General features: G+C 38.7%; 1 protein-coding gene across 50 annotated transcripts in view; it reads right to left on the bottom strand.

The window, feature by feature from the left end:
• INPP4A (inositol polyphosphate-4-phosphatase type I A) overlaps nucleotides 1-25,284 on the bottom strand; it is a 108,441-nt gene that overhangs the window by 7,660 nt on the left and 75,497 nt on the right. For 12 of the 50 annotated variants that reach the window (XM_086880511.1, XM_086880513.1, XM_086880503.1 and 9 more), the window contains 11 exons: nucleotides 22,619-22,802; nucleotides 20,926-21,144; nucleotides 19,510-19,780; nucleotides 16,949-16,981; nucleotides 14,144-14,316; nucleotides 12,292-12,415; nucleotides 11,308-11,434; nucleotides 10,791-10,931; nucleotides 9,318-9,415; nucleotides 5,681-5,793; nucleotides 5,191-5,345 (listed from right to left, as the gene is read on the bottom strand). In XM_086880511.1, the coding sequence (XP_086736637.1) occupies nucleotides 5,191-5,345; nucleotides 5,681-5,793; nucleotides 9,318-9,415; nucleotides 10,791-10,931; nucleotides 11,308-11,434; nucleotides 12,292-12,415; nucleotides 14,144-14,316; nucleotides 16,949-16,981; nucleotides 19,510-19,780; nucleotides 20,926-21,144; nucleotides 22,619-22,802 (1,638 nt within the window). Of the gene's footprint in view, nucleotides 1-5,190; nucleotides 5,346-5,680; nucleotides 5,794-9,317; nucleotides 9,416-10,790; nucleotides 10,932-11,307; nucleotides 11,435-12,291; nucleotides 12,416-14,143; nucleotides 14,317-16,948; nucleotides 16,982-19,509; nucleotides 19,781-20,925; nucleotides 21,145-22,618; nucleotides 22,803-25,236; nucleotides 25,255-25,284 lie in introns of all 50 variants that reach the window. The other 38 variants (XM_086880532.1, XM_086880534.1, XM_086880521.1 and 35 more) reach the window with 5 other exon arrangements.

Here is a 25,284-nt window from a genome sequence, read left to right as displayed (position 1 = left end):
TCAAGGGTATACCAATAGGCATTTTTCTGAAGACATGCTGCAAAGCCCATCTCATTGTGTATTCCACTTCTTACATTGAGCACCAAAGGCTACAGTGAAGAACAACTCCTCAGGTAGCCTGGTACACTTTGTCATGTGGTCCTTAATTTTGGATCACTCTTATACCCTGAGCACCACAACTCTATTTTTAGTTCACAAAACAACAACTAAATGACCAAGATGAACAGAGGGATAGAACACCTCTCCTACAAGCAGAGGCTGAGAGAATTTGGATTGTTCAGCCTGGAAAAGAGACGGCTTAGGGGTGACCAAATTGCAACCTTACAGTACCAGAAGGGAGCATACAAGAAAGAGGGAGAAAGACTATTTGCAAGAGCATGTAGTGACAGGACAAGGGGGAATAAGTTCAAAGTGAAAGAGAACAGGTTTAGATTAGATGTAAGGAAAAAATTCTTTACTCCTGGTAAAGATGATGAGACAGCCACGGATGCTCATCCCTGGGAGTGTTCAAGGCCAGGCTGAATGGCAGTTTGATCAATCTGGTCTAATTGAATGCGTCCCTGTCCATGGCAGGGGTGTTGAAACTAGATCATCTTCAAGGTCCCTTTCAACTCTATGATTCTGTGATTCTAAACACAGTCTGTAAGCCTGATGCTGTTAAGTGCTTGTGCACTTGCTCCATCCATAACAAACCATCTATAAAAACCATCTATAAGCCCCTGTGTAGCAGGGTTATGTAAGCATCAGTGTCCTGCAAGAAATCAGATACACCCTGGAAGTGGTAAAAAAGAGCATTCAGATGCTGGTGACACATCAAGCTAAATGGAATTAGGTGGACAGGGAACTAAACCAACTGTATTTCTGATTTGGATTTGATCCAAATTGGTGATGAAGATGTTTTCACTCCTGGTGCCTACAGTGGACAAGGGCAGATTGAATCTGTGATGCCTACAAATCTCAATTATCCTTTGTAACAGAGGGGAGAGGGGAGAGTGTGTGTGTATGTGTGTGAGTGATCAGGAGAATCAGCCAGTGGAAACCTAGTGCTTACTGGAAAGTGGTGGATACAGGCTCAGTGAAAAAGTCTGGAGGAAGTGTTTTAGAATATAGATAAAATGTAAAACAATGGGAAAGAAGGAAGGCTAAAAATGCTAAATTAGCATTATGAGCATCACATGCCACATCTCCACCATTACAAATTAGTATCATGCTACTCAATTTTACACGAAGACGTATACACAGACACATATGGTGGGAATGGAGGCAAGAGCTGGAAAGTGCTTTCCTTGTCACTGTTGGCCCATGTAGATGCTTCCCTCCAAGGGGTGAAAAGTCACCTTTTGGAAATATCAAATATACCAAATTGTACAGTGTCTTAAATCAAAAGATTCATCAGCAGACTACCTCTAGAAGAGGACTAGGGTTAGGAGACACAGAAACTTCCCTTCTAATTTAGCTTGCATATGAGAATTCTCTCTGTGAGGAGAGGCTGGGGCTACCCATGCTGGACACTGCTGGTTCCAGCCAGCTTCAGTGACCCACTGCTGGCACAGCTGGGCCCTCAGCCATGCTGGTGCCTCAGGGAAGGAGTGTGTGAGAAAAGGCAAAGCACTGCATGGCAGTGAAGAGCGATGGGAAGAGATCTGAGAAAAAGCCCTATGAGCAGAGTCAGGGAAGGAGAGGAGAAAGAGCTGAAGCAGTTTCCCTTGCAGTCATGGAGAGGAACATTATAGCCATGGAGGTCCCATAGAGCAGCAGATAAATATTTACTGAAGGAAACTGAAAACTATGGAGAACCCATGCAGGAGCAGGTTCATCCTGAAGGACTGCAGCCCATGGGAACGACCCACACTGGAGTGGAGGATGAGTGCAAGGAGGAAGGAGCAGAGGAGACCTATTATGGACTGACTGCAAATCCCTGTTCCACGTCTGTTGTGCATTGCTCAGCATGGGGAGGAGGTAAAAGAGCTGAGAAAGAAGCAGTGGAATACTTTGGCTAAGGACAAGAAGGGAAACGGAGGGCAAGGTTTTTAATTTTCATCTTTATTTCTTAGCAACCCCAATCCACTGGGAATAAATAAAAAATTGTCTTAGTCTGTTTTGTCAGTCCTGTACCAGTAACTGGCAAGAGATCTCACTGTCTTTATCTCAACCCATAAGCTTTTTCACATATTTTTTCCCCCTGTCCTGTTGGAGGAAGGTAGTGAGCAGCTGGGTGGACATCTACCACGTGGTCTAGTTCAACTCAATATGATTTTATTCTTAAAGCATATCAATCAGAGAAGAAATCCAACCAAGCTTTTTATTATAGCTGTTTAATTGCAGTAGTGGTCATACCCAAACATGACTCCTAGGACTTTATTATGTAATCTTTTCAGTCAGCACCATGGTGATTTTCTTCACCTCGTTTCCAACTGCTTTTCAAGAGCCCCCATCAGAGATGGTTCTTCTCTGTTGCTAAATTGCTTATGTTTCACCTTCCTAATTCCTTTAATGAAAATGAGCTGGGCTACTTGAAACATGTAAAGGATTTTGCTACCCAGATGATCTTGACTGAAACTGCCCTAGAGCATATTCCCACAAAGAGCTCCACTGACATTTCTGACAGGACAGGAACCTGGCAGGAAGGAGTGCAGGGAGTCAAAGATCTAGTGAGAAGCGTGGGCTGCAGATGGAAGAGGCTACCTGAACCACCTGGACTTTGAATCTTGTTCTGCCTTTACTGGTCAGGTAGCCATGTCCTCTTAGCTTGGATTTGCAGACTTATCATCATGATTTTACTATTTGTGAGCTGGGAGTTACTGTGTGTTTGATTTAGGACTGGAAAAGCTGTAACTTATCTACAGAAAATTAGTTTATTCTAACAGTGTATTTGTTTCTAAGGTGAAAGCCACAAACTTGTATCTGTAAATTTCTACAAGAATCTAGAAGAACACTCCATGTTTTCTCCCTGATGTCCCTGCTCACTGAACACAGTTATCACAGATACATAATTATCATAAGACTAGGAAAGAAGGGAAGTCCCTGAGGACAAGTAAGAGGGAACTAAGTCCTCTGAAGACCAACATCGCATGGGAGAAGATGATGTTTTCTTAATTTTTTCAAGAATGGTATAAGCAAGGACATTTTTCTTCTTTGGGAAGGTGTCAGTACAGAAGAGACTAAATACTTTGAGTCTCACAAATTATTTGTACTTCTTCCCTGTCCTTCCAAATGCCTCAGAAACTTCAAAAGTCTTTAAGAATGAGCCAAACGCTCTTTTTCCAATAGTTAAATAAATAGTTAAATAAAAGATTCAAGTTAAAAGAACAAAACCCAAGTTTTCTGAATGCCATGGAAGCAATTTGGGTAAAATTTGCTACCCTTTCTTATCCTGTGTCTGTCATCAAGGTCAAATCAAACTGTTCAGGCTGGAATGAGATTTGGTGGAGTTGGACTCCTACATATTTGTTCCATAATCCTATCTCTCTCATTAAACTTTATTAATTCTGCGCCATTGTTCATGAGTAGAATTGACAAATAATTTTAAAAAACACAACCACCTATCACAAAGAGCAATAAGATGTGAGGAAGAGTGATGGGCTTGAAGAACGGTCTAATCTTGGTTTTCCTTCTAGTCTAGTCAGTATTTGTCCTGCACAATCTCTCTTAGTCAGATTTAACAGAAGAAAGAGCCATGTCCTTCACCTGCCAGAGCAAGTCCCTGATGTTGGTAGAACACTCAAGCCAAAGGTTTTGATGAAATTTGCCCTCTTTCAATATTGCTGATAATGAAACACAAATAGTCAACACAAAGCAGTATTTTTCTTGGGTCAATATTTCATCTGATCCTGTGTTATATTAAATTGGTAGACTGAAGGACCAAATGTTATTATTAACCTCTCTCTATTGTGTCCATGATTGCATTAAAAAAAACCCAGTGACCCAGAAAAGAATTTGAAGAAAGTAACAAGATTCCCAGTATTTTTCCTAGTTGGGATTATTCTTATTAAATACACAATTAGGAAACTGTATAACAGTTTCAGATGTCTATGTCAACAAGCTGTATAATTTAAATAAAGATATTTGAAAACCACTTAGTCCATTTTAAGTTAGTAAATTCTCCTTCACAAAGCTGTTTCAAGTTTTGTTTCTAATCTTTAGGTTAAGTAGTTTCTGAGTGCACTGCGTAGTGTACTAAGTCTGTGACAATGTAGCAAAAAGTGCAGCAAAAAAATAAAAATAAAAAAGTTCAGTGCTACCCAACTAGATGTACATATAAACCCCCAAATTACTAGTGTTAGAGGCTGCAAGTGTGATTATATGAGACATTTTTCTTCAAGGTAACTGAAGAGTAAGAAAGGGTCAAACAGCAAAAACATACAGAAAGGATAAGAGAATTGAACACTCTAGAGAATTTGGTGAAAAGACACACAGTACAGTACATTCAATAAGAGTGAATGTTGAAAAACAGGACTGAACAGCATTGTTGAACTACATTGATAAAGACTAAAGCTAGATTTCTTATCCTTTCTTTTGGTATGTGACTTACGGAGTTTTCCAGCAGTGCTTGAAACAAGGCATTGAACAACAGTAAACAGATTTTATTATTTTTTTTAAGTACAGTACTTAATTCTGCAAACATCTCTGCTGCTTCAGAATACAGAACATCATTATATTGATACGACAACAGCACACTGACATGTTGTGATGAAATTTGATTGCTGTAGTGTGAAACACTCATACTGACATTTCACCCAGTGAGCAGTGTTTCACTGCTAAAATACATGTGGCAAACCAGTGCAAACTGCAGGTGTCTGTGTTTCAAAGAACAAAAGACAAGTCATCCCTGAGTAATCTCCCTGATCTAGAACTAAGAAACCTAGTGCTATGACAGGTCAGGTAAAGTCATTAAACAACTTTCAAAAAAGCACCAGTTTCCTGTTCCATAAGCTCAGCATTAACAGGAAACATATTTTTACATGCTTGTCTGAGAATTCTTCATTTTCTACTGAAAATTCAAGCCCATCTGATTTAAATCTGGTGAGAATCAGCTTTAGCATATGCAACTCACATGCATGGGAGGGATGAATCTACAGTTTCCTGACTTTAGTTTATTTTTTTTTTCTTTTGATGGAAACAGAGACCACCACTCCTCTGCAGTTTGCATGGTTCCTTATCTAGGAATAAGTGATGTGGTCAAACTCTTACCTCCTCATACACTCCAGAGCCTGAGTGAAGACCTGTGGAGCCATTCCATGTTCATGCTGTAGGATCAAACACTGCTCCAGGGTGATGGACATGGCAGTCCTATCCTTGGCACTTTTACAGCTCGTAAATCGAACACCGTTAAGTCTGCGGCATATCTAGAAATGAGACAGACAATCCATCACTCCTTCTACATGCAGAAGTACAGAAAACACCTGTACTCCCCCTTAGAGAGACACAAATGTTGTGTAGGGCTTTGTCAAATGTCAAAGTTTGGCATGTTTGAGAGAGCAGAACTTCATTGTATGAGTTGAGGGGAAAATTCTGATATGAAAAATACATATTATCTCCTCATGATAGAGAAGGTCTAGCCCAGCAGCTACATGCAATTAAAAGAAGAAATTCAAATGTATCAGTAATAAAAAAAGGGGCAAATACATATGCATACAGAAAATCAGGTGAACTATGCAGATACGCTTAGATGAATAAATACCTCAGCAGCTTGCCAAAGGATATCAACGTTCTTGTTTTTCCTCGCATGTACATTTTGTCCCAGAAATCTTAACAGTTCAGGCAGGCACGTCTGACTACGAGATCGAGGTAGACCTACGAAACAAACAAAACCAACTCCACTTATTCATCTATATTCAATAGATCTTTTACAAAGTGTTTCTATGTGCCTGTTGCAACACATTTTTCTTGAAACTAGAAAATTATTCAAGTTCTGACTTACTACCATCAACAAAATAAATTCAAGCTGAATTAAATTCAGTTGGAAATATAAATTCCAGTTATTTAAAACTTCAGGGACTCAGAATCTAATAGCAGCATAATAAGAGAATGAACAAAGGGAGCAAGATTGGTATAGGATTTTGGTTTGTGTGCAACAGAGGTGACAGGATCACATGCATGACTTCAGAGAAACTGAAATTTTTTTATATTCTGCTCACATTTCCTATTTTAAATTTGCAAGCTGGTCAGCTTTCAGTTACAAGAAACACCGACAGGACACCATATTGTCATGATCTGTTTATTAATATTTTACTAAGTGGAAATAAAGTAGTTGAAATTTTTCAGAGTACCTTCAGTACTCATCTTCTGTGTTCAAATTGCTGCACATCATCTCTCACATATGTAGCAAGATACTCCAGACAATCAATTACAAGTATTCAAGTATTCAACGAGTTGTCTTTTTTGTTGTTTCTTTTTTTTTTTTAACGGAATAAGCATGGAGAACACCAACTAAAGTTGTGACTGAATAAATACAGAGGTATGCACTATAAGAGATGACACTGTGACAAAAAGAATCCTATCTGAGTGACATATGAGGTTTTATTTTAGGCCTAATTCTCGTGGCAAATAGTATGGTAGACATGATCTCCTACAGGAATGTGGCCCACTCAGTAGATGAGGGAAGGCCGTGGACAATATTTACCTGAACTTTAGCAAAGCTTTTAATGCTGCTTCCCACAGCATTCTCCTGGACTGTCTGCTCATGGCTTAGTGTGACATACTTTTCACTAGGTCAAAAACCCAACTGGATGGCCAGGCCCACGGAGTGCTGGTGAAGGGTGCTACATCCAGCTGGTGGCTGGTCACCAGTGTGGCTCCCCAGGACTCAGTTCTGCAGTCAGTCCTGCTTGAAATCTTTATCAGTCTGGAGGAGAGGCTCCAGTGCACCCTCAGTCAGTGGCAAATGGCACCAAGCTGGGCAGGAGTGCTGATCTACTGGAGGTCAGGAAAGCTCTACAGAGGGATCTGGACAGGCTGGATCAATCAGCCAAGGCCACTTTTATGGGGTCCAGCACGAGCAAGTGCTAGGTCTTGCCCCTGGGTCAAAACAACCCCAGGCAGTGCTACAGGCTGGGGACAGAGTGGCTTGGAAGCTTCTGGTAGAAAAGGACCTGGGGATGCTGGTCCAGAGCAGCTGAACAGTGTGTGCCCAGGTGGCCAAGAAGGCCAGTGGCACCCTGGCCTATAGCAGCAGTAGTGTGGCCAGCAGGATCAGGGCAGGGATTGTCCCCCTGGACTCAGCACTGGGAAGGCCACACCTCAAATGCTGTGTCCAGTTCTGGGCCACTCACTAAAGAAGGACATCGAGGTGCTGAAACCTCAATGGTGTCTAGGGAAGGGCAACAGAGCTGGTGAAGGGTGTGGAGCACAAGTCTTATGAGAAGCAGCTGAAGGAGCTGGGGCTGTTTAGACTGGAGGAAAGGAGGCTCAGGGGGACCTTATCGCTCTCTATGACCACCTGAAAGCCAGGGAGGGTCTTTCCCCAGGCAACCAGTGACAGAAAAAGAGAAAAAGGCCTCAGGCTGCACCAGGGGAGATTTAGATTGGATGTTGGGTTTCTTCACTGAAAGGGTTGTCAAGCACTGGAACAGGCTGCTCAGGGAAGTGGTTGAGTCAGCATCCCTGGAGGTATTTAAAAAATGTGGAGAAGGGGCACTTGAGGAGATGGTTTAGGGGTGGACTTGGCAGTGCTGCGGAAACAGTTGAACTTAATGATCTTAAAGATATTTTCCAACCTAGACAATTCTACATTTCTATTCTATAATTAACACTACTGTGCCTGTCCTGGTCTGGTCTGCTTGAGCTCTACACCTAGAAAGTAATACCTAGGTAAACAAAAGGAGGGTACAGGCCTCTTTCTAAAGACAAGGAGAGCGAACAGAACAAGGACAAGGAGCTAGTGAAGTTAAGACTAATTAATTTCTTAGAAATTCTGCAGAGTTTAGAATTAAGAACACAGGGACATGAACAGTGGATAAGGAATCAACTTTTCTTGTGTACTGCTCCTGAAGGAAACACTTGCTGCAATCTGCCAGCAGATACTTCACTGGGACCTTTGTCCCCTAAAATGATGTTTGTTTTTCCTTTTGCCTCTACCTACCACAGACTACATTACTGGACATAATCAGCTGGTTTGCAGTTAAATATAAAATGCTATTCTCCCTTGATAAGGGTTCACAGAAAAGTACACTTCATTTTGTATATCCTAAATATCACCACAACTTTCAGACTTTCAGGAGAAAAAAAAGGCAAAAGCTGAAAGATGATTCAAACATAAGTGGTTTGGGGAAGAGGGAAGAGACTGAAGTAAAAAAAAAAATAAAATTAAAGGGGACAGGAAGGAGTTGAATGGAAATTACTATTATAAAATACTAGACCAAGGTATGAACAAAATTAATTTTAAACGGATTAATTTTTGAATTGTAGAAGATAATCTGATGCTAGACTATTATACAACAAAAAAAATAAATTTTGAAACTAACACTCCAGAGTATATATTATGCAGCATTATGAATGCCTGGATGGAGGGAAGCAGGTTCTGACCTCAGCTGCATCAAAAAAAATTCAGGGTAACTGAACATGCAATAACACACTTTAAAAGACAGAATTCTTACTGTCCTGTTGCATGTCATTGCACTTGTATTTCTGGAATGAAATTGCAACTGTAGGGCACATGAAATAACCTTACAAAAGGTTTGATTGTAATAATAATGAGTTGATGAATTTTCACCATTTTTGTGGTCACATGTAAATAACACATGCCATTGCCTTCTCAAAAAAAATCCCAAGCAGTAACAAGCAAGAAATTAACCAGTAAAAAAAAAGAAAATCAGTAAAATTTAAGCATGTAGCTTTTGTCTCTCTTCCAGGCTCTCTGTTGCTGGCTGCAGATTCAACAATTATAGGGAAATGCCAAAGGAAAAACAAAGGGAAGTGACAGTTCCTAAAAACTGGCAGCTTCTCTCTCTGCAGGTTTTATTGAAAGTGCAGCGAGCATACCAAAAACTGCACATAAAAGTACTGCTGCTAGAACCCATCCCTTTTACACCTTTACCTTACAACAATCTCACTGACTAACTGGATAATTATACAGTACATAGTGCCACTTGGATGTAAAAGTAACCTTAAAAAGGGAAGTTAATCAGTCTGACCTTTAAACCTCTTGAATCCACACCAATTAGTACTTAAGTATTACACAGAGTTGTATCATTTCTTGGAGGTTACTAATGCTGGTGTATCATCAACATTTAGAAAACCAACATAGAGCAAATAAATGAAAAAAATCAGCCTGAATTGTGCTATTCAAGCAAATCTGTCACTAATTACAAACTACTTACAATCATCAGGCAAAACTTCCTTGAACTGCTCAAAATATGAATTCAACCGCACTAAGCTTTCCATGTTAATTATTTCTTGCAGTGAGGTGTCTCCAAACCTTTAATAGAAGAAAGAAACAATTAAGTCCAAGGTAAGATGTTTCTCTTTTTCTTTGAAACAACTGCACTTGGCAATATGCCTGCCAAAAAACAGTTTAAAGATTCATCCCAGCAGTGCCATAACCATTCAAATGCCAGGTGAAGTGTAACAGAGAACTGTTGTAATGATTCATTACAGTGAAAGTAAATATATGGGTATGAGAGGACAAAAGAGAAGGAAGGTGCAAGAAAAATCTTGTAGAAAATAGTATTTAATTAATTGCAATTACAGTTGTAATTTATTTCTCTGGCTTTCATGTCTCACTTTCAATATTAAATTCCTACCTGCAAATTATTTTATCTAAATTTAGACTTTCAATAGTGGATTTATTAGTTTAGTTCATAAACTAATAATAACAACTATAACATCAGTAGATAGGACTGAGAATGTTGACAGCAGGTATGTAAATGAAAAATATGGATCTAGGACTAAGAAACCACGAATGCAATAAATATTGTCAACAACACCACGATTCATCTCATCTAAATATATCTACATACACAGATGTGCACACAGAGTGCTGACATCTGTAACTCTGTTAGTCATCTTGGGCTTCCTTTGCAGGCAACAGAGGATAACAGCAATTGCTGGAATGCTTTTGTTAGACTTTTTCTCATTGTCCGCCACCACAGTGCACACTCCAGCCCAGTACCGAGGCTGCTGTCACAAAATGCATGTGCCTGGCTTCACTGGAGTGCTCTGTTGGAGCAGTATTCTGTCAATGTACTCTTTACAGGATGTGGCCATAGCAGAGGGAATCTGCTGGCTCTTCCAGAACAGAACAGTTTTCCAAAAAAATATAATTACATAATTCTGTTTTTCAGCTTTACAACAGCAGTGTTGCATTACATAAATACTGCAAGGGTATGTTAAAACAGAGGTGCACCTTGCCCATTATCCTGAATTTTGACAGTGACCAGGAGAGGGAGTCACAGGGAGAGTGCAAAACCAAGAAAGCAAACATACAGCAATACCCAGAATGATCTCAGCCTCTAGTGATCTGTCACTCACAGAGGTCTTAAGTCACAAGGAGTACCTGTGTGCTAAATAGCCCTTGATAGATCTCCCATTGTAAATTTTCCAGATTCACATCTGAACCACATAAACCCACACTACTCTCAAACCCATGAGGCAAGGAGCTTCATAAATATGTTGCACATAAAGAAGGACCTCCTTTTGTTTGGCATTTGGCAGATTCTTTTAGAACAGTGTTCCCATGTTCATGTATTGGCGAAACTGAAACACTGCTAGTTATGCCAGAGTGTAATTCCACAGCAGTGTAGTTTAACTGCTGAACTGCCAGTAAGGCTGAGCTTGCCTGACTGGATACCTACTTCTCTGCTAGGGTTTGCTGCTCATTGATTCCCACGTTGAAAAGAACAGGCTGAACCCTCAGTAACATTCCACTTTGAATCTCGCGTGGCAACAAATCAAACAAGGCGCTTGGCAGAGGGATCCTCACATTAAATCCATCACTGAAAAGAAATAAACAGCTGTTAGACATAAGAATCAAAAAGCTATGTTCCAAGAATGTGTTATTTATCTAAAGGGGGATAACACCTAGAACATAATATAACCATTAAAAAGCAACCATCAGTCAAAACTGACTCTAAGGAACTTCCAGAACTTGCTTCTAGTCAGAAAATCTAGTTCAAAAACAGCAGCAACCTGTAATGTTGCTTATATTGTTTATATCCTCACAGACATTCAAACCAGATCTGCCAATTTCCTTGCAATAGCTGATTTTGCTCTGCTCATTAATACTGCAGTTCTTCTACAACTTGGGTAGAAAAAGCCAAATTTTAGCATGTTCCCACTCATCCAGAATAAAGTATATTTATTGTTCTTTACCGATTTCCAGTGATGACTGGCAGCATGTCAGTAGATGTATTTGATGTAGCCTGAGTTACTTTAAAGGTTACATTCCTCAAGTCCATGATTCCCAAACTCATGTCCTCCAGCATTGCCAGCTCCTCACCTAAATCCAAGAGGAAAAAGTAAATTGTAATTACTTATTATGCACAACTTCCCTTTGTCAGTTTGATGACAAACACCAGGCCATCACTCCATGAAGAAGTTCCACAGATGAAGTGGTGCTGCAGCCCAAACCGTCCCCTTGACCTACAGACAATGTCATGGCTGATTTTTAGAGTTCAGCAACTTTAGAAAACACCAGTTATCTAGAGCAGTCCAGACTACTGATCTTTAAGTATTTTATATGCTGATTTTCAAAGTTAGGTAAAGTTTGTAAGTACTTCTCAGCATTGTCAGAGCCATGATATCCTTTGCACTGGAGCAGCTACAAGGTATTCTGGATTTATCTGGTAAAGCATTCCCTAACCAGCATCCAGACAGCTTTTGAGACCCAAGAGTGAAACACTTCCAAGTGAAGTACTTTCCCTTTTTATATTCTCTCTTCAGTCTCACATTGTGCTTCAAGACTACAGAAGTTACAAGAAAATTCCAAGAGTGTATTTTGGGCACAGTTTTTTCCAGATTACCAGAATTTTCATCTACTTATTTTCTGAAAAAAACCCCAAAGACCACTGTGATACATTTTAGTCTTTCTTTAAGACTTTCTTTTTCTACTTTGACATTCTCTTGTAAAAGAAGTACACATAATCTTTCAGAAGCAATACAAGGAAGTGTGAAGAAATTCAGAGTTGTTAGATAATTCATTACTTCAGCTATAATCTAGTTTTGCATTTTAGTTTTCAAAATCATTTTGTAGCTGAGCTGCAGATTGTCTCAAACACTCAGATCCTGCTGCAGTCAATTTAATGCAGAATTTGCTGACTCAACAGATAATCCCATCCCCTGGCCCCGTGCCTTTACCATAAGTGCTCAGCAGGCTCTCAAACTGTGCCAGCAAGCCAATGGTGTACAGCTGTCTTAGAAATCCATCATCATGCAGGCAGTTCCTCAGTTTGATAATGAAACCACAAATGAGAGCCGTCAGCTGTGAGAGAGGAAACAGACAAGAATGAAATGATACAGAATAAAAATGGTTCTTTAGCCCCAAAGAAAAATGATAGCATGTATAAGAGGTGCAGTAAAATCTGTCAAACAGATGCTCTTTTCCCTTAAACATCTTCTTTTCCTTGCAGCTGAAGACAACCAATCAACGAAGACCCAAAACATTCATAAAATCCGATTCAGGGCACGCCGCATTCTTCTCACAAGCTGTCTCAAAATGGGGCTACTGTAGATCTCACACCCTTTTGTTTTCTGAACACAATCCCTTGTGGTAGGGTCTACAAATTATGAATTACAGAAGTTGCTCCTTAGAGAATTGTTTTTGTTTTAGACAGAAAAGCAATACGGCTAGTTCCAGGCCAAGAATTTTGATAGAATGAATAAATTATTGTTTTTCAAAAATGACATTTGAGAAAGCTTAAAAATGCAGAATCTGTTTGCATTATGCAGATTTAAACTCTGGTGTTACGAGATATTCAGAACAAGATCCTGAAGATCTAGTACTAAGGTCAGTACTATTATCCAGTATTAATTCTAGTCTTAATTCACTGTCAACAAAGGAATTTCCCAGGCATGTAAACCATATACTATGTACACAGGTGTATGACTTTGTCATAGAATTAAACAGAAGAGAATACAGTTCCAATCCTGATGGGTAAACATATTCAAAGGATTGAATTTAAGAATTATCTGCATTATGAGGTGGTTTGATATAGGAAGATTCCCTGATTTTATCTCTATGAGATCACAGAATCAAAGAATCATTAAGGCTGGATAAAACCTCCAAGATCACCAAATCCAACCCAGCATCACGACCACGTATACCTCTAAACCATGTCCTCAACTGCCATATCCACACATTTGTTGAACACTTCAGGGATGGTGACCCCACCACTTTCCAGGGCAACCCACTCCAGGTCTTAACAACCCCTTCCATGAAGAAATTTTTCCTAGTATCTAATCTAAATCTGCCCTGGCACTACTTGAGGACATTTCCTCTTATCCTGTCACTTGTTTTACATTTTTGATACTAAATAATAGAACAAAAGTCCTGCCAATGATGTCCAAGAAATAAACTGTTTGAAGCAAATGAGCAAGATAATGATTTCACAGGAAAGCAGACACTACTTTTTTTTTGGGCAGAAAATTTTTTTTCTGTGGGCAGTGGAAATTTTCTTCGTGCTAGTCAGTGTCTGACACAAGAGATGCCAGCAGGTCTAGAAACAGAACTTCTGAGAAAAAAACCCAGAACAAATTTCTCTTCCCATAGGTGAACTTATGTTCTTAGGTACCATATGTCCTGCTGGGTTTCTCAATGAAGAAAACAAGAAAAGGTAACTGAGGGAGTACACCTGCTATTCACAGGCCTTTCTTCCTCCCTTTTTCACATCTTACTTTTGCTTTAGCTCAGTGGCATTGGAAGGCAAAGGCTGTTTCTGAATACAGCAGTATGTTTTTACTAGTTCTGGAATAATTTGTATTTTCAGTAGTGAATGATTGTATAACCAAGGGGACACCTAATTTATGTATTGTCAAATGCAAGTAAGTAACCAGTAAGGACAGGATAGCACAGCTTGTGGAGGAAAATCTTGAGGGGAAATCAGTGTCAAACCTGGGAAGAGATCTTAAAAATTCTGGAAAGAGTAATCTTTCATATTTCATAGAAACAATTGTGGAAGTGAAATCAAATCATCCATATTTGTTTGCTTACAGTCTGGCAGAAGACAACATCCCTGCGATACTGAAGGCTCAGGCAGAGCCCTATTGTTGGGGCACTGTCCTGCATTAATAAAAAGACCATGGCTTTCTTTGCCTTGTCGCTCATCATGGCTACACAGTCAGTGAGTGTGGTCAGCAAGGGATAAAGAGCTTCACTCCATTCACCTGGTTAAAAGAAAAAAAAAAATTAGCAGCAGCGGAAGTACTTTATTTGAAACAAATACACATTAAGAAACCTCCTGTTGCAAGTCAAAGTTGTTAATAATTCACATTTAGAACTCATTTTATTTTTGCTGTATGGTTATTCCCTGCTTTGTAATAATTAAGTAATCTTACAGTGTAGTTATTGCATGAGGAAAATATGGAGAATTTTTCTCTGTAAAGCTGCTATGACTTTCCAGACCATGTAAAAGTTACCAGAGTTTGTGCCCACACAACAGGCTGTACAATAGCTGATTTGGAAATCATAACAGAAATATGAATAACTATATACAGAAGTGAATATAACTGCATGTTCATGATCAAACAAACCCTTTCACTGCACATGCATGGACAGACAGTAAGGAGTTCATTGTATTACAGAAATAGGACCATCTTCTTAGCCATTTCTGTCAATGAGATTCCTGCCAAATATCCCACCTTTTGAATCTCTAGGCTCATAGGTGTATCATTCAACTGCCTCACCAGCTTATTGATCTTTATTGCACCTCAGTGAGGCAAGATGATGCTCATCTCCTATTTGCAGCTAAGAATAATAAGGTGTGAGGTGAGAAATTAATGCAAGTACTCTTTTAAGTGCTTCCTATCTCCTGAGCAGTTTTAAAGGCTTTAAGCTAGATTACAAGAAATACTAAACGCAATGATTTAGATGGGAGTCATACAGGTTGTTGGAAGTACTTTGGAGTTTTTCTTCCACTGAAATACACAAGATATGACCCAGAAGGATTCTGTTCAAGAAGGACCCAGAAGGTCCTGCACAGGAAGCACAGAAGTGAAACTGTGTTGTTCAAGCTCGTCTCTTTTTAAAGGGCAGGACAATGTTTTATTTTTAAAAGCAGCAGAGCTCACAAACAGCACACACACAACTCCCACCCAGCTGGCTGTAGGAACAAGGCAACGTACAGACCAGAATCTGCATGAATGAAACACTGAAAGTCCCTGAAAGGAAATTGCTTGGGATTTTGATTCAAAGGCAAAACTAGGAGTCAGAATATGTGTTCCTATGATAACCAGCCAAAGAGAGGAATTCTGAAAGTCTGTTAACAGAAACATATCTGGTAATATTAACAGAACTAACCTTTTGGCTTTTGTTCTATGTGGTATATGGATAATCTAACAAACTACACAAAGAGAAAGTTGTTTGACTCTGTCATTGCCTTAAAAAAAAGTAGGAAACATCAAAAGAACTGACAAGGAATCACACATTGTCTTTTAAATTCTATTAAATATTTTATCTCAAAATTAGTCAGATGCCATAACATGGCCTTGTGAACACTTAGAAAGCAAAATACAGATGATACCAACAGTGTTTCTCTTACTGCTATTAAGAGCTTTTCTGTAAGCAAATGAGAATAACAAGAACTGAAAATATCTTCCAGCACATCATCATCTCATTGACTGTATGTACATACATGTATATAGTTACTAACTCAGCAAAGATTTAAAACTGTAATGTGTTTGACAGCACTTCATTTGAAAGATATGTTTATCTTTGGTAATCACAAAGTACACTGGTGAAGATAATGCAATTATTAGGTAAGTTTTTTTCTTTCAACATTCACATATAATGCAGGGACTCATCTGAGCAAAAATCCTCTGTGCTGTGTATTCTCTTGGTTTCAAATTCTCGCCATGAAAAAACAAACCCTTTTTGTGTCAGTGTGCAAAGTTCTAAATTATTTTTGCTAACTACTTTAAAGAGGTGTCACGTGTGTTCTTTTATTTTTTAGTCAATGGTAGTTGTTATTAACGGTAGTCAGGAATTGCACTCCCAGTCTCAAATTAGGTTGGAACAAGATAGGGGTGTTGGGAAAGGCAATGAGTTCACAAAGTGAACTTTGCTGACTATATACTACTGACTATTTCATCAAAAATTAATGTCTTATTAAGAGAACCAAATACATAAAGCTTGTAGGATGTAACATTAGGCAGGAAAAATTCTTGCTTTTTTCGCCCTAAGGGTCTCTCTTCTCTAGAGCAATAAATACATTATTAAAACAGCTGTCTTCCAAGACCTTAAAAAGATATTTTAGTCTTTTCATATTAATAACAGAGGGACAAGAACAGAAGGTTAACACTGGGATGAGACTCCTAAATTCTGTGTCCTGAAACATGAGACTTGCAATCCCCAATACTACTACTTGGTGTGCACCCACAACAGAGGTTTTCCATCAGTCTTGTTGACTCTTCCATGTTCTGCTCGACTTCTCATTCAGTAAGACCAGTTCAACAGCCTGTGTGAAAGGGCACGTCTGAAATATTAGACTCCCACAGACTTCAATGACATTTGGAACAGGCCTCAAACCATTGTCACCTACATCAGTTTGCTAAAACACATCAGCTGGAGAAACCAAAGAAGCCCTGAACAAGCGCTCTCCCATATCTGGGCATGCAAAATGATCAGATACCCGCTGCACTATTAGGAGATAATAACTTCTCAATAGCTTAGGTAACTCACGTGGTGTTGTAAAGCATTGCCATTTCAAAATGGTCCATCTTAAAGCAAGGCACTTGTTCAGTTAACTATGAACAAACCCCTGCTGTTTTCAGAAGAAGCAGAAGCCATGAATGCACATACCTGGGGCAGATTCTTCCGGAGTAGGGCTGCAATCTGCACAGAAATGGAGGGGCAACATGCATGATTAAGGAGCAGCAACACAGTCTAAATACAAGCAACTCAAATGCTCAGTGCCAGGGTTCTCAAACATTTTCACTGAGTGAAGAGGAGCTCAGTAGAAATGCTTTATTGCCCACAGGCATGGAGGGCATGGACTGTCTCCTCCACTCCACGGTTCTGATCAGAGGAACACCTGGATGGGGACTTGGAGGAAAGCCAGTACCTGCTAGCTCAGAGGCTCGCTGTGGATTACCAGCAAGTGCACTGTCAATCCCCAGTGATCCACAGGGCACAATTTGAGAACCACTGGTTTACTGCAATTATAGATTAAGCTTGCAGTAAGGCTGCTAAACAGAAGAGCAAAAGACCAGCAGTAAGTTCAATGCACTTAACAGAAAATGACATTAAGGCATCCACAATGCAAGAGTAATAAAAAACCAGTACTTAGCTACTTTAGTTTAAATTCCGTTACACAATTTCTGAAATAATTAATTAACAGAAACATTAGATGGTATATTAAGGGCTGAAACCCCACCAGTGAAGTCTGTGAGTATTCCATACTCACTTCAGTGGGAAGATCAAGCTGTCAGATGAAAATATACTATAGGTCAATGCTAACAGTAAAAAAATAACATATGCCCTGTTACAACAAGTCCTGCAGTAATAAAGAGTAGAATACTAAGCTAACAGGATTTAAGCTTCTGTTGTTTATATCTTTCCCTTGTACTATTTCAGGTAGTATTTTCTTTCACAAACATTTATTTCTAGAGAGATCCTCTAAAGTCCTTCAATAAAATTTTACTCTCTCTCTCTTACCAATGGAGGAACTATCTTGCTTGGCTGGTTTCTACATTGCTTTCAAAACAATTTCTGTCTGTTCTCTGCTCATTTGTTCAAAACACAGAATTACTAACAAGAAAATAATTAATTCTTTGAATATGCAACAACAAAAATGTTGTGATTCTGAACTTAGGTGAAGGACCTTCTTTGTCCTTCAGTTCTGCCCCAGGTTCTGCTGGTTAAATAGAAAGATTTAATTTTTTTCCTATTTTGGAGGGACAGAAAGGAAAAGTTACAAAAATCCTTTGCACTAACAAAATCTTTGGTAGGTCCATGCAGCCAATTCCACTTTTATATGGCATAAGTGTCAAGATCCAGAGTAGAATTAAAAGATCCCTTGAATATAGTAGAAAAATATTGTTCTAAGGTGTTCTCAGCATCAAATCGTCTTGGGAAAAGCTTCTGATATCACTCATCACAGATTTTTCCTGTGAATCTTTAACTTAAAGAATTCACATTTAATCTTTTATGTGAATGTGCATTGAAGGTTACTGATTAAACTTACAGGTAAAATACATATAAAACTTCATGTAAACTAGCTAGTAAACAAAAACATTTATAGGTATCACACTGGTAGAAGAAATTTAGTCAAAGATTCATAAAACAAGAACCTACTCTCCTATTTTTTAATAACACACAAAAATATCTAATCTAGAAAAACATGGTTGTCTAAGACAATAAACTACAGGTGACATGCAAAGCTACACAAAAATATATTAACATTTATTTTTACTTCCTTTTTGTCTTTTTTTTCCTTAAGGCACTGCCTTCCACTGAAACACTAACAATGTGATGGACATGAAGTCACAGACACACATAAGGGACAAAGGGCCATCAAATGATGAGACAGAACAGGACAAAGGAAATGAGAACACAGATCAGTCTTTTTAGAGTTTCACTTCGCCCACCTGCACTATTAAGTGGCCAAATCAGAGTGACCACACGTAAAGAATGTGAGAACAATTCAATTAAATAAAATAATTCTGAAATTTAATCCACACCTTCCAAACTGTCAGTCTAAACTGATAAGGATATATTCCATTCACATGCTCACAATTTTACACTGGCTTCAATACAGCACCCACTTGAGCTTAAATTTTGAATGGATTATTCAGCTAAGAGCTTTCACTGACAATTCCTACATTCCAGCTAGAAGTCTAAATAACTGAGTGCCTCAGCACCATCATTTGGGTTAAAATTTGCTTTGAACTCTGTTAGATTCACCTACATTCAGCTCAGTCTAATAGGACTGTTTGGTATCCTCTCTCATGCTTTAGCAGTCTAGCTGGGACTATCAGTTTTACAGTAGTGTCTGCACTTCTCTCATGTTTTATTTACCTCTAATAAGCTTTGGTTGCTGCAAAGAATCTGAAGCCAACAGGAAAGCTACCAGAGGTGGTGTCTGTGGTGATAACCCATACAACTCTTTTACCAGCTTAAAACCCACAGAGCAAAAACAAAGCGCCACCAATGGATTTGGCAATTATTTCAGTGGGACCAGGATTACAAAATAAGTAATGGGCTCGGCAATTCCCAGTACATCAACAGCTCTTTCTGCTTGACATCACTGCTTAACACCAGCACTGAGCTAAAAACACATGGAGGGCTGTAAGGGAGGCTCAGGAATGATGCCAGCACACAGGAAGAGAGCAGCAGTGAGAAGCAGTGTCTGGCATACGCACTTGTCTTGAGAGAATGGCATGCACAGGATGGTGTGGATGAAGATGGTGGTGAGGATGATGAAGATGGTGAGGATGATGAGATCTCATTTAAATCTTCTGGATTTATCCAGTAGGCACGACTGTCCCGATTACCTTTCTTACTACTACTGCTGACGTCACACTGGAAAACGTCTTCACAGCTATCACTTTGCAGGCGTTCCTTCTGGAGAAGTTTGTCCACTCTCTGTATGATGCACTCCAGACTTTTGTCAACATTCAACCAAACTTTCTCCTTAAAAGAAAACATTTCTTTCTCAGTTTAAAACCAAAAGAGACATTGGGTAACAATTCCCTTGGCGATATATTTCCTCCTGTGATTCTAGTCACAATTCCTCTGCAAAGTTTCCTCTGGGCTATTGTGGTTGCATGTGTGCATACAAAAATGATGGATATATAAGTAAAGTATACCAGGATGTCAATAATATGTAGTGACATGACTTATGTGGTAAATTGCAAAGTTATTTTCTGTGTAAGCTTGCCAAACAATTTTAAGATCCTCTTTCTGTACTATTATTCCAATCTCTAGCTGGCACTATTGTTTACTCTTGAAATTCATGTTTGACATAGTAATTGTATACAACCACACATCTCTTTTTTCTCTGTAACTCAGTGAATAGGAGATAAAATTACTGTATTATAGTAATGTCTAAATACTGAATTAATTTCATTTGTATGTTATTACTGTGACTTTGATAGTAAGTCAAAGTATGCTAAAATAGTTACAACTAGCAAGGATAAGGATCCATTTCCAAAATGAATTTAATTGCTTTTAAAAATTGGTATTTCAGAATATAAATAATTGCTTTAATTCATCTTGACTATTTATGAGATTTATTTAACTTCTGTTTATTTAATACAATGACAGAATTTACAAAGTCCAATTCTCATTTTGATTGGCAGGCAAAAACTATTTAAGTACTTTTTTCAAACTGTTTTAAAATGCTGTTCATAATTGAAATAGTGGTTGACTGGAAGTTCTAAATGGTCACAGGAGAATTTTTGTAAGAGGAAGGCTAAATTGCATAGCTAAAACCCACAAAATACACTTTATTTGGGAGAATGCAAAAGCCCATTGTAGTATGGTCAGTTTTTCACTTTCAAAGCTATTTACTTTCCCTTGGACCTCACCTAAAAAATATTATGCATCTGCTGCAACAAGTTCCACTTTTTAGGAGACCCAGAAATATTTATTAAAGCCTGCTTGTATTGCCATGCCAAGGAGTAACTGCCTGCAGGACAGAGACAACATCTTTGCTAGCTGACCAATACCTTCTACATACTCGTCCTATGTATATCTGGTGAGCAGCTACAGAGCTTATTAAAAAAGAAATTAAAAAAAAAGAACAAAGGATTCAGCACCCCATTATGCAAACATACCCATTCTTCTTCATGCCAGTCCACCTGCAGAGAAGATCGGCTATTTCTTCCTGTCCATCTGGCCACAAGTGTATCTTGATCATTCCTTAGCATCACTTGTTCCCCTTCTCCAGAGGTTGGAGATGCTTTTGAAGCTATATAGTCTGGCCTTGCAGCATTCAGTCCATGTATTGAATTTGCCAACAGCTTGCAGTCACAGACTGTGACAAGTTGCCGGGTCTGAAAAGCAATAAACCCCCACATTTTGAAAATTTTTCATTATTCCATACACAATTGATACTGCATTTTTTTCAAGAAAGAAAAAAAGAAATATTCTATAGAAGAAACTATTGCTTGAAAGTGCCTTTAGAACACCTTTACAGAATGACCTTAAAAAATAGTGTAAGATCACAAAACACAAATTACACATTTCCAAAGTCTGTACTACTATATTAGATTTTTAATTGTTGAAAATGTCACTAAGCAATGTACAAATCATCCTTATTTGCACCTCAGCTTAGAACAAGGTGCAGACACATGTGCAGTGTTTGAGCACTGGAACAGGCTCCCCAAGGAAGGGGTCATAGCACCAAGCCTGACAGAGTTCAAGTGTTTGGACAATGCTCTTGGGCATATGGTATGAGTCTGGGAGTGCAGGACCAAAATGATCCTGTTTAGTACCTTCCAACTCACTGTATTCTATGATTACATTATTTTTATACCCCACACAACAGTTTCCACACCAGAAGGATCAGGCTTCACCCCCATCATCCTGTCCGAAATTATAACAAGACTGAAGAGGAGGACTGAAGGTATAACCCACTAATCAATGCAATTTGTTCCCTGTCTTATTTAACTGTGTTGTATTAAACACACTTATTTCTGTAAGCCTATGAATATGAAAACCAGGTGGCCTGTGTGTCTACTAAAAAAAGTAGAAACAAGACATTAATATGTTATATATTCACATAATCCAGTTGTAGGAAATCCCATAGATCAATTATACACTGTACTTATTTAGAATGAGTATTATAATAAATAATACATTTACATGAGGTCCCATTATAAGTTGCATGCATATCCCTTCCACTGAGACAATTTCTGGCAAGCTGATTAGCACTATTGCTCTTTAGAACCTTCAGATCTGCTTCAAGGACAGAAGAGGTCAGTAAAACTGTACTTGGGTTTTTTCTCCCTGTAAGATTGTGTTCAGCTGTGGGTCCAGTCTGTTTTTTGTTAGCACACATCAAGAAATAACTGATTTACATTGCTATAATTCAAGCAAAGGCTGTGTCACCATTATTCCTTATTTCACCAGTGGAAAAATACAGAATTGTTTCATTAACTTTCACACGGTTGCTGCTGCTTGATGGATGACTCAGAACATTAAAAAATCCCAGGTGGTTATGGAGAAAAGGATATAAAAGAAAGTGAAGAATGCACATTACCGCAATGTGATGAATGAATAGAGGGAATCAGAGGACATTGCTCTCCACTGCACTTTCAAGAGGAGGCGAAGCAAGAGTGTCACAAGTAGGAGACAAGGTAAATAAAAACAGGAACTTTTAAAGGCTGATAAAATTTTTTTTGGTCTATGCATGTTACAACACCCTACTGAAAAAGGCAAAACTGATGTTTCAAGAAAACCTACTAAAGGTACAGACAGAACAAACAATACACTGTGCTTCAGTGGGGAAATTAATTATTCTCCTACCTTATCTGCTAGGATGGCGAGTGTTCTTTCAAGGCCATTAGCTGATCTATCCTTGGCAGCTCTTGAGAGCCTTTCTGCATAGTAACTGACTTGCGTTTTCAGGGTGTTGATTTGTGCAATAATTTCCTTTGCTCTAACAATGTCCTGTGGGATGTATATTATAGACTGGGAACTTGTTGAAGTGCTGAAAAAGAAAAATTGATTTTAGGGAGGAATTGGTCTAGAGGTATATACATTACAGTGGCATGCTGGGGAGTTAATGGCAGACAACAAAAATTAACCTAAACTAATGATAACAGTGAAAGTCCAGTGGGCAATTGCACAGCAGGAACATGATCCTAGAGACTTCTCTGCCTTTAATAAAAGCATTCAGATGCAGATTTACTAATCCCTAATATCAAGGTGCTGTGGGCAGAGTTTGTATGCCAGAGGGACAGCTTTGCTGAGGAAAATGTGGGTGACAGATTTTGCCATCAGATACAGAATCACTGTTTGTGGAGACATCTTGCTCCATTCTCCCTCTCCTTACAACACAGATACTTCACTGAGGCCTTGTTTACAAACACATATATACTAAAATAATGAAAAGAAAACCCGTGCTACTTCTAACACAGAAATGCCACCCAGTTCCGTAATGCAAACACTGTGGTATTAACAAAATTTCCTCTGTTGCAGACCAGAATCAAATTACAGCAGCAAAAGCAATTTTATGATACATAAAAAATCAACATGCATCTTCAGGCTAATCCAAGGACACTGTTCTTTGTGTAATTTCTGTTAGCACACAATTAATATACTAAACTAGGGACAAACGTATCTTTATATGGGGATAATACAGCTACACTAAGACTGATTATTTGACAGTGGAGAACAGTTTATGCCCTTTTAAGTTTAGATGTCTACAGAAGTTGCTTATCCAATCCAAGACAGATGCTCTACAACTGCTGGAGAAAGAATAGCTCTTTCAAAGGGTAATTTGATCCCACCTGAAAGAGTCATTCACAAAAGCTGCCTTTTAACTTAGAAAATTACTCAAAGCTGAAGCTGTGCTCTTAGTTAATTATTTGGAACCAACTGACTACTACTCCCTTTGTTAAGCAAAATGCTGGGTTCTTCCTTCCAGTAGGAAAGGTACCCAAAGACCAGGCCTTTACATCATCTCCAGCTGTGCCAAGTGCAATGTCCATTCATGACACGGTATCAAGAATGAGGGGACACCAATTGTGTATTATCTTAATTTTATTAATTTTTTTTTGGTCATGAATGGCTTCAGCATGGTAACAGCACAGAAGAACCTACTGTTTGCACCGATCTCAGCACTGTTAAATGGGGACAGCCACACTGAGAGGTTACATGGAGAGGAGTTTCTCTGTCAGGCATGGTGACCACAGATCATGACCTCCAAGGAGTGTGAACTCCTCTGCTCCCCTTAGAGCAATGCTGTTAATTTCTGCAGCGTATCTGTGAGGCAGGACACGAGGGTTATGTGGGGCACACTTCAAAATCGTGCCACAGTTCCAATTCTTGTCCCTTAACAGATAAGGAAAGGAAGAAGCCTAATGCCAGAGTCTGCCTGAGCTCCATCACAAAAGAAAGATGAGGAATTTGTGTAACTCAGAAGTGATCCTTGAAAGAGTTTCCTTGTTTGTGCTCTGATCACCCACCCAAGTGGGGCAGAGGACAACCACTCCCCAGTACTGCTGTGCCATACAGCAAATTAATCTCAGCTTTTAGGGTTTTCTCTGTACTTGATTTGTGCTTTCTAGTGACTGGTGATCTTAGTGACAATTCCTCTGAGCAATTTATTTCCACGACAGTGTGGTTAACATGCATAAAGACATAGTTGGCAGAAAAGGCCATGCAGCATATTGAGAGTGGATTTAGAATTATTATATTTTTAATCATAAACACTTGCTAGGATGATTGGGGAAAAAATTATGGTGTGGAGCTCACATATACTTACTTTCCAACCTGCAATTGCTTTTTCAAATGAACAGCTCTCATTGAATTAGCAAACTGTAATACAGACTTAAACTCTCAGAGAATTAGGGATTCAACCTTAATAAGAGTAATTTGGAGCAGAACTTCTGCAGTTTTGAACCATCCAGTAATGTCTGTTTTTGATAGCACTGGACACCACAAAATGAGGAAAAAAATTATGTAAAAATGTTTAAATAAAGACATGGATTACAAAAATATACACCATGCCAAATCTGTCAATATTAAGGTTTTAAAATACATAAATTATCTTAATTATCTTCCATCACTGCCATAAAAGTTTCTCATTCCAGATAGTTTTCATTGGAAATAATAAAGGAAAATATATAAAATCCTTGTGTTCTGATTTTCAGTTTCTTAACTTCTTAATGATCAGAGAGAGCCAGGAAGCTAGCTGTTCATTGCAAATAAACATTGCAGATGAAATGAAATTCACTCACACATCATGTTCTACAAAGCAGCTACAATTACTTAGAGCACAATTAGGGATGCCATGATGCATGATATTAAAAAAGCCCTGCACACTTTAAAACACACCAGATCTCTGCCAAAAAAAACGAAAATAAAACAATCCAGAGAACAGAAACCCTCTATAGAACTCTCAGAAACAGAAAACTCACCAACACTCCTCATAACTGCTACAAAAACAAAAAACCAAAATAAAATTA

This window comes from Cyanistes caeruleus, chromosome 3, assembly GCF_971803275.1.
Source record: "Cyanistes caeruleus chromosome 3, bCyaCae1.hap1.1, whole genome shotgun sequence".
NCBI lineage: Eukaryota > Metazoa > Chordata > Aves > Passeriformes > Paridae > Cyanistes > Cyanistes caeruleus.
This window is presented reverse-complemented; position numbering and strand designations above follow the sequence as displayed.